General features: G+C 44.0%; 1 protein-coding gene across 4 annotated transcripts in view; it reads left to right on the forward strand.

Annotated features, from left to right (window-relative positions):
• The window catches only part of SKI (SKI proto-oncogene), a 164,812-nt gene that overhangs the window by 86,115 nt on the left and 65,129 nt on the right, over positions 1-13,568 (forward strand). For 2 of the 4 annotated variants that reach the window (XM_075018196.1, XM_075018197.1), the window contains exon 2: positions 4,877-4,924. The exons of the other annotated variants lie outside the window; for them this stretch is intronic. In XM_075018196.1, the coding sequence (XP_074874297.1) occupies positions 4,877-4,924 (48 nt within the window). The remainder of the gene's footprint in view (positions 1-4,876; positions 4,925-13,568) is intronic. 4 annotated transcript variants of the gene reach the window in all.

A 13,568-nucleotide genomic window follows, 5' to 3' on the forward strand; every position in this document is an offset into this window, starting at 1 on the left:
GTATTTGTGATGACGTCATGATCTTTCTTCACTGGTAACAACCAGTTTAGATCCCATTATCTTGTAAGCCTAATTGGGATTATGTTTTCCAATGTGCATTACTTGGCACATACCACCATTGAATTTCATCTGCCATTTTGGTGCCCTGTCACCTTTTTTTAGTGCAATCCATTTGCAATCCTTCACAATCAATTTATGACTCAATTATCTTGAGTAATTTTGTGTCATCTGCAAATTTGCCACCTCTTTGTTCACTACTTTTTTCCAAATAATGTATGAATAAATTGGACAGTGTCAGGCCCAGTACAAATTGTCATGAGACCATTCTGTTTACCTCCCTATGTTGTGAAAACTGACCATTTATTCCTGCCCTTTGTTAACCAGATACCAATCCATAGGTTATTTCCTATCCCATGACTACTAAGTTTGCCCAAGAACTTGTGGTGAGGGACTTAGTCAAAGGCTTTCTAAAAGTCCAAGCACTCTGGATCACCATTGTCCACATTCTTGTTGACTCAATGAAAAAAATTTAATACAGATTTGACCTCCCTGGTCTGGCACACTGGGGATTTGAGTGGTCCCAAACCAGGGATTTTGCTGGACCAAGGGAGGTCAGTACTCCCCTGCTGGCCACTGACCTTGCTCTCAGGCTGCCCTTTTGGTCATTGGCCCCTCCTCCCTCCACCAGGTGCCTGCCTTCCTCTTCTATGCCCCCCCTGTGCCCCAATGCGGTGGCTGCTGCTGGCTTCTCGTCCTCATCCACGTTAGCCCCATCTCCCGACCACAAGGGCGTTCTAGTCCAGCAACATCTGTGGTCTGGCAGACCAGAGTGTCCTGGATTTCTGAGGTTCAACCTCTAAATGGATGTGTCTAGAAATTTCACCTGTGCATCCCTTCCTGAGATGTCATGTACCCAGTCCATATGAAGATAGGTGAAATTACCCATTCTTATTGCAATTTCTGCCGCTGGAGCCTCTCTCTCTACTCTCCCTAATCCTTTCACAGTCACAGTCACCAGTCCTGCTAGAGCAGTCTGATGCCTAGACTTTCTGTTCCTAGAGACTCTGGTACAATTTCAAGTCGTCATTACAGATTTTTACTTTTACTTTTGCTTTGTTTCTTAGGAGGAGAAAGGGCCAAAAGGGGATGTGATGGGACTGGTGGAAAAGCAAATTCTTCCTGATGTTGTGCTGGGTGTTGCCTGGTAGAAGTTGCAGAAGGCAGGACAGATGTGGTGCTGGACACTCATCTCACTCACAATGCTTTAAATAATGCCAAGGGAGTTAAGTTGGACCCAGGGGAGGGAGCCAGTCTCCTGCCTTATTCCTTGGGCAATCAGTGGCTGCAGAGCAGGTGCAAAACTTGCAGATGTAACTGGTGCCTGGGAGGCAGGACCGAGGTTGGTACAGTGCTACCATTGAGCACAGAGTTGTGGTCCTGATGCTCTCCCGACTTCTGTCATCAGTAGCACTCTTATGAAGAGCAAGTGTAAAACCCCAATGCTGACAGGTGCTTTCGTGGTGAGGGCCGCAGTGCTCAGCACCTTGCAGAATCTAGCCACTTGTCCCATAGCCTTTTCCTCCAGCACCCACCTTACAGAACACAGTAGCTCTGTTCCTTCCATGACCCTCTGCTCTGTTCGGGTGGAAGGGGAAATGGGCGTCTGGTTAACTCAGTCTCACTGGTGGTGTTCCACAGCCAGTATGTGGGTGGGTGTGTTGCAATTTCTGCTTTCCTGAAGACTGAATCACCACTGAACCACCCATAAAACCAGGAGTCACCAAACTTGTCCAGAATGTGTGCTTTTCTGAGCCTGCCTGATAATGCCTGTCAGTCCCACCTCTGGGATTCTCGTCCTTGGCTTTGTACTCATGTTGTGCGAGACCAGCATTTCTTGTAGGCTCAGAGGCAGGTAGCAGTGAGGGAGCTCCAAGCCTGATTTTTTGCTTGATTTGTTTTCCATTTGGTGTTTTTCCCCTGCTCTGAAGTCAGTTTGTTTTTCTCTTCCAGCGTGGTAAAGAAATAATATTGCAGGATGGTGGGGGTTTCAATTTCAAATTTTCAAAGTTTTTTACTTGGGAGGGTTGAGAGTTCTCCTCTGGGGACAAGTGACAAGCCACACCTACAAAAGAGCCACAGGTAAAAAAAAAAAAAAAAAATCTCCCTGTTGCTTTTCCTTGTATGTTTGTTTGCTTTCTTTCCTCAGTTGGTCACCTGAAGCCTTTTGAGCAATATGCTGTGTAATGACGTAATAGAGCCATGCTCACCTGATTGCATTCACAGAATGTGCCAGGCTCATGCAGAACTTGGCTGCAGCTCTGGGCACAGAACCCAGTTCCTGTTGACTGTTTAGTGTAGTGCAGTGCAGAAGACACTAAACAGTGTGTTAGGAGATCTGGGTTCTATTCCCAGTGCTGCCACTGACCTGTTTGATGATGGGCAAGTCTTTTTCTGACTCTGTGCCTCAGTTTCCCCGTATGTAAAGCTGAAATAATGAATCTGACATCCTGTATAACCCTGGGCTCCGAACAGTTCTGAAGCAATTGCTGCTATAGTAGTGAACTAGCCACATTTAGTCAGAAAATATATTTATTGTTCAAGCCAACTAGCCACACAGCCAAATGTGGCTAGTGGCTAGTATGTTGGACAGCATGGCTTTATCTCTGTGAGAGCTGGGAGTGAAGTCATATGTAAGAGCTAGGAGACATCATTCAGTGCAGAACGGTTACACAGGTGAACTGGCTGCTTCTTGATGATATTTAATTCTATTTAATTCTTACAAGTATTATTATACCCATTTTAGAGATGGGTTAGCAAAGGCATGTAGCAATTCAGTGACATACCCTAAGTCATGTACCTAGTCAAAGAACAAGTAGAATGCAGGAGCCCTGAGTCCTAGGACCACAGGCCCATGTGCTTCACTGTCCAGCCATCTTGGCTTCTAACAATGGCACTTCTGTGTTTGAAGCAAAATAAATAAATCAATAAGCGAAAAAATCATCCAAGCGTTAGCTGCAGCCAAGAAGCTTCTCTAAGCTGGGCTAGACGGATGAGGCCCAGATCAAACCACATTTTAGGGTCAGCTGGTGATTTGAAACATTCTTTCAGAAGCTTAGCATAAAGCGAGCTATACAGCTGTGAAAGGTTGAATCTCCCTGGCTCCCTGCTTTGACGGGGCTGATGCAAATGTTCTAAAAGAGCAACGAAGCTTGTATGAGAGAAACAGTCAGTGGGTGGGGTTATGTTGTTTAAGGGCCATCCAAACTACAGCAAGTTTAACATCCAGAAGTGAGCACAGGATAGCCATAAGAACCTCTTTGCAGCCCCCTTTTGCCAAGCCTGCTGTTCCCTTTCTTTGCCACAGATCCTTGGCCCTATATATGGCTGCAGTGGGGAGAAGATTTCTGTATGGGCCCCCATAGCTTTAGTAAGTGAAGTGCACAGATGGCAGATCTCATAGCTCCCTTTATCATTTGTGCCTGGGGGTAAAAGGGATTGGGAGGGTTTCAGTCTGGTAGTTTTAATGAGGGCTGGTAGCATGAAATATCTCAACAAACCCAAGCCAAATAGTCGCCAGAGGCATAAGGTGTGTCTACACAGCAGCCTTATTTTGAAATAAGCTATTTCAGAAGAGCCTATTTCAAAATAAAGCCATTGGACGCACTATGGTTTATTTCAAAATAGGCTTTAATCCCTGTTTTAGCAGCCCCTATTCCAAAATATCTGTTTCAAAATAGGTGCTATTCCTTGTACCATGAGGTTTACCAAATTTGAAATAACCCGCCTGCTATTTAGAAATTATTTTGAAATAGCAGTTGAGTTGTGTAGATACTTGGAAAGTTATTTCAAAATTATGGCTTTTATTTCATAATAACTTTTTGCTGTGTAGACCTACCCATAAAGACACAGTCACAGCTACTCTCTGGAGTGCCAGGACAGTGCCGATCTGCCGGGGGGGAGGGGGAGGTTCCTTTTCGTGAGTGCTGAATGGAAAAAGCAAGGAATTACCAATTAACTTTGTGAAAGAGATTGGCATAAGTTGTGTGTGAGAATTGTTTTTTGCATGTTACATGGAGCCCTCATGTCCTTTGTGGTGGAGGGAAAAACGCAGCAGCCAGTGGAGCTGCAGACAGAGCTTGTAGATTAAACTGTTTGTAAATGTTCTGTATTGGGCACTGGGGACTTTGCTTTGGTCTGCTCCTCTCTTCATCAGAATACATTTACAGGCAAGGAAGAGGGCCTCGCACAGGTCTCTCAGGGTATCGCTCCAGTGCAATGTAAAACCTGCAGCACCGAGTTTCAGAACCTGTGTCAATTGACTTGGGCTTTTAGGACTCATACTCGGGGGCTAATGGAGATTTGCACTTGCTTAAGAGCCTGGGCTCTGAGGTCCATCCCTCTGATGAGGTTTCAGAACCTGGGCTCCAGCCTGGAGCCAGCGGTTTCCTCTGCCATTTTAAGACCCTGAATCTGAATCAGTGTCCCCAGGCCAGCTTCAGTCTTTTGTTGCAGTGTAGATGTGCCCTGAGACCGGCCTATCGAACACCAGCCCATTCTGGTGGTGCAAATTGATGTTTATTCTGAGCAGAGGTATCGCAATCAAAGGGATTTGCCTGCTGTATGCTTGGTCTGCACTAGAAACTTTTGCAGTTTTGGTAAGGGTGTGTGTGGTGTTTTGGCATCATTTCTATACTGACAAAAGTCCTAGTGTAGATCTATTTATATTAGCCAAAAAGTGCTTTCATCGGTCTAGCTTATTTTACCAAGCGAACCAGCATAGCTGTATTGGCAAACCTTTTATAGTATACACCTGGATTGGAGCATGTGCTGACTGGCATAAGGATCTAAATAGACTTTCTATTTATTTTATATACAGATACCCCTACCAGCTGGGAAGCGAATGGTATGTGTTTCACAGAGAAAGGTGAGAGAGGTATTTTTTTGTTTTTATTTAAACAGGAGGGTCACCTTATTAAAAACCTTGCAACACGTTTGTAGGCTTGGCTACTGCCCTGGAAAGCCTGCTGAGCTGGTGTGATTTACATGTGGATACTTGATTCCATCTCCCCGACCCCCAGCCCCTCTTTACATAAGAGTTTCTCTTCATGCCAGAAGCTTGAGCAAAGACGGGAGGCGGATAAAAGCAAAACATTTCGTTCTTTTAATTGGCTGAATTGGCAGGAGGGGAGGAGAGTGCAAAATTATTTTTTTCCTGGATTGTCTGGGCCATGCTGAATAGATGGAGCTGTCACCTTTGTCCAGAATTTAGAGTGCTACCTGCAAGGATTAGATGTGGTTAGCATACTGCAGGTACCCTGGACACATCTCGCCTTGTCTCCGTCTCTCTCTTGCGTCTGCTTCAGGCCAGCCTGTGTTTGTGGAGCTGGAGACTGGCTCGAGCTCACTGTTATGTCGGTTTCTATGGAGAAAAACAACATTAGGGTTGCCAGACCTGGAAGAGTCTGTTTAAAAAAAAAAGGGGGGGGGCAGAAAAGGGAATTAAAAGGAAGAAGAATATGATCCTTGTGCACTCTAGAGGTGAAATGTGGATTCTTTCCTTGAATTGAATATAGCATTTTTACCTCTTCAGCCTGCAAAGTTAGGTGGAAAAAGGGGATATTTTGGAATGAGTTATGCTGTTCAGTATGAAATTGACCTCATATGTTTTGCAGTGTGGGGAGCAGAGGTGGGATAGTTCCCCTTCTTCTAGGATGTTGGGACACTTTGTGGCTTGGTGTTACAGAAAAAAAGCACAGGATGGTCCTCAGAGTTTTAAGGTTAGCAGCGAGCTCATTTTGTTCACACAATTCCAGGCTGTCTCTCTTCTTTGTTCCTATTGTGAACAGTTAGGATAAGGAACTTACGTTTTCAAATCACAGTTTTTCATATGTTCCAGTAGCAACCACCTCTGCGGGCTTCTTGTTAATTCAGTTGAGGTGGGTGTCTTCCATCGTTCCCATTTCCATTTAGAGCTAGTAGATGGACTTGACTGTAGGTCTTTGCATATGGGAGCTCTTGCTGCTCCAAAAGACATGGGCAACCGATGTGTCTTCTGATGGGAAGAGTTGAGTAACCAAAAACAAATTCTCTTTTCCTATTCCCAGGTTAGGGCTTTGGCCCCCTTTCCATTCCCTTGGAAGGTGCCCCCTTGTAGGCATGCTGGTTCAGAGTTGCTGTTCTTTTTTCTGTTGGAGAAGGAACTTTGTTGTTTTTGTTTGGAAACCAATTCCCATAACTCTGCTTGGCTTAGAGAAAACATCCCCATCTTGACATGCTGAAAGACAGCACACAGGTCCTGGTAACTCTGTGCTCTGGGAGCTCTCTTGAGTTCATTTGAAGTTCTCTTCTCTTGAAAGAATGAGCTCTTAGCCTGATAAGTTTGGGCTATTTTACGACTGGAGTTCAGCTCCCCAGCCTCTTGCCCAGATCCCCACCCTCCCTTCAAACTGATGTGCTCCTAATGAAAAGCCAGGGTTTACTCTCTGAAGCTTCCCCATCCTTGATGAGCTGTGTAGTATTTCCTAACAAAGCTGGACCTAAACTTCAAACCAGATACAAGTCACCAGGTTTTGAGTTTCATTTTAAACTCCGAACTTGGACCCAGCTTACTAGGATCACAAATTTTTCTTTTGGAATCTGCCTGGGAAACCTGGGAACAATTTATGATATTGGACTGGAAGCAGATGGAATTTCTGTGGTTTTGTGTTAGTTTCGGGTTTGTTTCCTTCTCTGTGAGACTGGAAGGGGATATTGACATATGAAGCAAACTAGAAACCCCAGCGAATGGAAAGTGCTGAGTTTCATGTGACAGCAATTTAACTGTTCCTCTTTACAAAGGATTTCCCTTCTTCTAAGACCTAAATTTATGTGTCTCTGAAATGCTAAATCATGACTTTCTCTGTGCAAAAGACCTTGTCGCTTTGTCTTGAAAAAGAAGAAAAATATCCAATGTTGTGTAAAACTGCCCAAGATGCTGCTTTTGCATCTCATATTTGGGGTTCAGAACATAGGGGCTCTAGGTCAACATCTTCCTATGAAACTGACAGAAATTTGGCATTCCAGAAGAACAAATCTCAAATCCCATGAGAGAGTAGCCACATGGACTCAACAAGTAATAGTCAACCTCTCTGTAATGACGGAATTTCCAGTTACAAGCTCATGATACCAACATGCTTCAAATATATAACTGCCTGTTTTCTCTTTTTTAAGGCTCTGGCGTATTTTCTTTTTCAAAAGAAAGTTGCATTTCTTGTCAGTGTGCTGATGGTTTTTATGGGGGGTGTGGTGAAAAGGGGAGAGCATGCAACTGCTCAGCTGCTGCCTTGCAACCAGTAGGCAGTACACTTTTACCGTATTTTTAAAGATGACACATACCCTGGTTTGAGGTGGTTCTCCCCCCCACCCCAGTTCATTTTTATTGAGTCTACAGATTTGATTTAGAATCTGACTCTTCCTGCTGTGAGTGGAGTTAACTGATTCTATAGAGCCCGCTGTGACACAGTGTTGGACATCTGAACAGCATCAATTAATTATCTACGGCTCAGCTACAGGCCAAATCTCAGCATTGGGAGAAGCATAGAAAACAGGGCCTGCTCCAAAGTCAATGGCAATCTCTTTTCATTGACTTCACTGGGTTTTGGGCCAGGCCCTGAACAATTTATCAGTAATTTGACCATCCCTACATTTTTTTAAATTTTAATTAATTAACAAACACCTACTGGAAAAGACACTTTCATATGCGTTAATTACAATATGGTCTTTAGAGTGAGAGCCCCCTGTGCTGTAATCCTTTTTTTTTTTTTTCCGGTAAGCTGGCTGTGGACTAGAAAAAAGAAAATCAGTTTTTTTGTTACCTTGAGGGCCAAGGACTAAACTGCACTGAAGCCTGGAGTTTTAGAGTGGTATTTGGGATGGGGGGAGGGAGAGGACTTTTGACAGAGGACCTTCACTTGCATCTAATTATGATAAATAATAATTGTTTACGTTATTGTTTGGCAGCCTCAGCCAAGGATCGCAATCCCTTTATACGAGAGTGCCTAGAAGAAGGGGTCATTCTTGGTTTGTCCTTATATATAGTACAGGATTGTTATCAATAACAATAATAATAATAATAATTCGGTGTAATAGTTGAGAAAAATCAGATGAGTTTCTGCAAGAGAAATAAAGTATTGGCTCCAAATTGCTTGCTGAGGGGGGAGGGTCAGAGAGAGTGGGGGGGGGGGCGCTACTGGCCAACAAGTCTGCCTGGAACTTTTCCACCCTAAAATCTCCCTGGTTCCCAATACTCCCCTCAGTAAACATAGGCCTCAGTTGGCAACTAAAACAGGACAAGAGTTTGTTTTTATTTCTTGGAATTCCGTAGACCTTAAATCTCTGTTAAATGTTAACTTTTCAAAAGAGACACACATCAGCATTCTAAGCCACAGTTGGTATTAAAAAGAGAAGAGTGATTGAGATCAGAAAGAAAGAGATCAGAAATGGAGTTGAATTTTCAGGCACAATCCGCCTTTTTCATGCTTCTTTTTCCCCTCCCAATCCCTTCCCACCCCTTCTCCAAACCAAGAAGATCCTCTCTGTTGTTGTATACGTCCCTGGACTAGTAGAAAATTGTGCAAGTATTGTTTTTTGCACCCATTGCTAATGATTATTTACAGGTTGAACCTTTCTTGTCTGGCATCCTCAGGACCTGACTAGTGCTGGACGAGAGGTCAATATTGTTTAGCAGCATTACCAAAACTTTCACTGCTTACTTGGCTCTTAGAAGACATTTAGGGGTAAATTACAGCTAAATAACAGCACAGAACACCAAGAGCCAGGACAGGTGGCTGAGAACAAACTTCATGGGATAATGGGAAAATTGGCCACACTCATGATCACAGCCAGTATTAGGGCCCTGTGAGCCGGGTGGTCACCCAGGGCAGCTGCTGTCAAGGGGCTACCTAAAGCCAATATGGCATGTTTGGCTCGGCTGTAGTCTTGGAAGCCAGCTTTCCCTCACGCTGCACGCTCCTGAGTGGACACTCCGCTCCCAGGCAGCCCCTGCCACGCTGCATGCTTCAGCATTGGGCCGGCTGCTGTGTGCAGAGCTGGGGAAGAGCACTGGACTTGGTGTTATTGTGGGGGCTGCCATTTTCAAGGGGCCACTGAAATTTGCCTGGGACCGTCAGTTGGCTAGGACAGGCCCTGTCTTTGATAAGTGGTCATCTGGCTAACTAAAATCATGCCGGATTTTGGAGTTTGGTGGATGAGAGAGTTTCAGATTAGAGAGGTTCAGCCTGTATTTTTATTCTTTTCATTTGGTGACAGAAAAGAGAAAGTTCAGACAGCAAAGATTCATCACGTGCCCCCTTTTTTAAGTGCCTGTGGTTGCTGGAAGACAATAGCAACAAAGAGAGTCAGTGCCTTAAAGTGTTGACTCATATGGACTGAGTGTTAAATAGGTGTTAAAGACTTTGCTGAACTCTTTATCAAGAGTGGCATAAAAATGGGTCCCTTGACTCAGTTTGGAAGCTATACAAAAAATTAACAAGCAGAGTTGGTTTGAACAGCTCTGTCCTCTGCAAGAGAAGAACAAAACTTCTGGGTTTAGTTTTAACCATTTTTTGTCCACACAAAAAGTGAATTTGTAATGAAAAGCACTTGCGGAAAGAAACACAGTCTGTGATTCTACCCGTTGCACTATTGAATTTAACCAATTCTAGGAACTTTTTAGAGTGTTTTCTTATATACGTGCATGCCAATGTGGGTTCATTTGAGTCTATGGAAGGAATCAAATTAATGTGGTGTCCCATAGTCCCATTTGGGGGCATTTGGGGGCTTAAGTTACCCAAATGAAGTGCTGACATTTTTATCTCCAGTATCCAACTCTAATATGGAGTCTCACTGTGTAAATCTGGGATGACTGCTGAAATCACTCCAGAGTTATACCCAAGTAACATGGATTGGAATCCCTTCCTCCAAATTCATCATTACCTCTGCAAAGTGTGAAGCAGAGGAAGATAAGCTACCTTCCCAATCTTACATTGTCTACACTGAAAAGCTTTTATAGCTCAGATCCCAATTTTACAGTATTATCAAGTCTAGACTTGTATATTGTTACTGTTGCTGAAGTGACTGAAGCTCTCAGTTGGGACCAGGACTGGTTGTACAAGGTGTTGTGCCAATGCATAGAAAGAGACTCCCTTTGCCCCAAAGACCTTATGGTACAAGCTAATTTGAGTCAAGGCGCAACAAATGAGTGAAACAAACAAAAGGAGGGAAAGGCAGAGGAAGGACAAAGGTAACAGCAGTCAGATTCACAGTTCTAAAGGTGCTTATTGCACAATCTGATGGCTTCTGGAGTTATTAAATATACGTACTTAAATAGAAGTAGCAGAGGTAGGATTTGAGGGTGGTGCATGCAGGAATAATGCAGGGTCAGGCCTAGCATTTATTAAGCCATATCATGTTGACAGTTAGTTAAACCTGTGAACCCCAAGTGGGGCATAGGTCATCCACAAGGCTCCTCCACCTGGTTCTATCTTGGGCAATGGCTTCAATCTGACCCCATGAATATCCCAGTTCTTGTGCTTCCGTGACTGTAGATCTCCTCCATGTTATTCGGGGTCTTCCTCGGCTGCGTTTCCCCTGAGGATTCCATTTTAGGGCATGTCGAACAATGCTGGATGGGGGTTTCCTCAAAGTATGTCCCACCCATCCCCATTTTCTCCTTTTTATTTGGATCCCCCCTGGCTCTTGGCCTGTTCGTGTCCACAGATGTTCTTCATGACTTTGTCTTGCCATCTTATTTGTAATATGTACCTCAGGCACCTATTCAAAAACGTCTGCAGTTTGTGTGTTGAGGACTTTCTGGTGCGCCATGGTTCACAGGCATACAACAGGATGGACTTTACATTTGAATGGAAGATTCTCAGCTTTGTTTCGACAGAGATGTTGTGTGATCTCCAAACTGCCCACAGAGTTTGAAATGCTGCTGTGGCTTTGCCAATCCTGGATTTGATGTCTAGGTCAGTACCACCATCTTTATTCACAACACTACCTCGATAAGTAAATTGTTCGATGTCTTTGAAGGTCTCTCCCCCTAAAGTGATGTTGTCTTGTTTAGTGTGGTTGACCCTCATAGTTCTAGTTTTACATCTACTGATTTTCAGGCCTGCCTTTGAGGCAGCGCTATCCAGTGCTGCAACTTTGCTGTCCGTATGCTCATGCCGATGTGCCAGGAGAGCAATGCCATCAGCAAAATCAATATCCTCTAATCGACGAGAGAAGGTCCACTGAATACCTCTCTGGTATCCGCTTGTTGTTTTTAGCATAATCCAATCCATAAGTATAAAGAAAAGGAATGGTGAGAGTAGACATCCCTGTCTCACACCTGTTCGGATAGTAAAAGATTCCGTCAGAGTGCCATTATGTACAACCTGGCAAGTGGAGGTTTCGTAATTGGCTCGAATGAGATTAATGATCTTCTGGGGAATGCCATGATACTGCAACAGTCTCCACAGTGTATTTCTGTCTACACTATCAAAGGCGTGTTCAAGGTCTATGAAAGTTATATACAGTGGGGAGTTCCATTCCAATGACTGTTCTATGATGATCCTCAAGGTCGTTCTCTGGTCTACACATGATCTCTCGCTCCGAAAACTAGCTTGTTCATCCTTCAACAGCCTGTCAATCTCTGCTTTCATTCTGTCCAACAGGATCCTGTTAAAGACTTTCCCAGGAGTAGACAGCAGAGTGATACCTCTCCAGTTTCTGAATTCATTCAAACTTCCTTTCTTGGGTATTTTAATTATATGTCCATGTTTCCAGTCTTGTGGTATTTCCTCGGTGTCCCATATTCTGCCAAAGAGTTCGTACAGGATGTCTGTGGAGGTTTCAAGGTCCACCTTCACTGCTTCTGAGGGAATGCAGCCTGGCCCTGGAGCTTTTCCACTTTTCAACAGAGAAATGGCCTTCCTTGTCTCCTCCTTAGTTGGTCTGTCTGTATCTATTGGTAGTGGTATTGGAGCTGAGGGTAAGTCTGGTGGATCTATTGGTGCTAGGCGGTTTGAGAGATCCTCAAAATGTTCTTTCCATCAAGTAAGTTGTTCGGCTAGATTTGACGAGACACTCCCATCCTTGTCTTTCATGGGACGTTCTACTGTCCGTCTTGCACCTGCTAACTTCCTTGTGATATTATACAGTTCTTTTAGATTCTTCTGGCCTATGGCTTGCTTGGCTTGTTGTGCTAGTGCTTCCACAAAGTTCTTTTTATACTTTTCTTCACTTCCTTGTTAGCTTCTGCGTACAATCGCAGCGCTTCTGCCTTGATAGCTCTGGTCTTGCTGCTGTTGACAACTGCCTTCTTGTCTTTTCTATCCTTATCTTCCTTAGAGTCTCTGCTGATATCCATTCTTTGTGTTGTCTTGTTCTTTTGCCCAGGATTTTCTCACAAGCTTGTTTCCATGCTGATTGAGAACTTTCCCATATTTGCTCTACTGCTACATCTTCTGATCTTAGATCTCTAAGGACTGTATATCTGTTTAACAGTTCTAACTGGAATTGTGATTTTGTTATCTGATCTGTCAGGAGTTCTGTGTGATATCTCGGCCCTGGCCTGTTTACTTGCATGTGGTGCTTTTTCAGTTTCATCCTGAACTTTGCTAAGACAAGGTGGTGGTCAGATCCCACATCTGCCTCTCTTCTTGCGCGTACATCTTGCACAGGACATCTGAAGGTGCTGGTGATACAGATATGGTCAATTTGATTTTCTGTCCGGTGGTCTGGTGAAACCCGTGTTGCTTTATGGATTCTTTTGTGTGGAAAGATACTCCTACCAATCACCAATCCGGTAAATACGCAGAAGTCACTGAAGAGGTTGCCGTTCTCATTGCTTTTCCTAACCCTTCTGTACCCATGTACTGCTCCTTTCCTGTGTTGTCACCTCTGATTTCGGCATTGAAGTCACCCATCAAAATGAATATATCTTTCCTACCTTTCTTGCTAATAATACTTTGGAGAGTCTCACAGAACCCTGTTTTAATATTTTCATCAGCATCATTTGTGGGGGCATAGCACTGTATAATCAGGATCTTGTTTATCTTGGTGTAAAACCTGGCTGTAATGATCCGTGCTGACATTGCTGTCCACTCAATTAGGGATCCAATTGCATCCTTGGTCAACAGCATACCTACTCTTTCGTGTGTGGCACGTCGTCATCCTCATGCCCTGAATAAATAAGGGTTTCACCTGTTGCTAGATGCAGGTGTCCTGATTGTATCCATCTTGTTTCACACAGCCCCAAAACTGCCAGCTTGTATTGTCGCATTTCTGCTGCTATTTGTGCTGTCTTGCCAGCCTCATACATTGTTCTAACATTCCATGTTCCAATCTGAGTTGTAGTTCTGGGTGAGAGAAGGGTCATCTGTGATGCAGCCTCCTCGGCTTTCGCTGCCCCATTTCATAATCATTCCAGCTGGATTTCCTGCTCTTCTCCAGACATTACAAATTAAGGTTTTCCTTGTAGATGTTTCTGTAACAGTTTTCTTTTTACGGGCAGGGTTGTTAGCCCTACACCAACCCCTTATCCT

This window comes from Carettochelys insculpta, chromosome 23 (genome assembly GCF_033958435.1).
Source record: "Carettochelys insculpta isolate YL-2023 chromosome 23, ASM3395843v1, whole genome shotgun sequence".
NCBI lineage: Eukaryota > Metazoa > Chordata > Testudines > Carettochelyidae > Carettochelys > Carettochelys insculpta.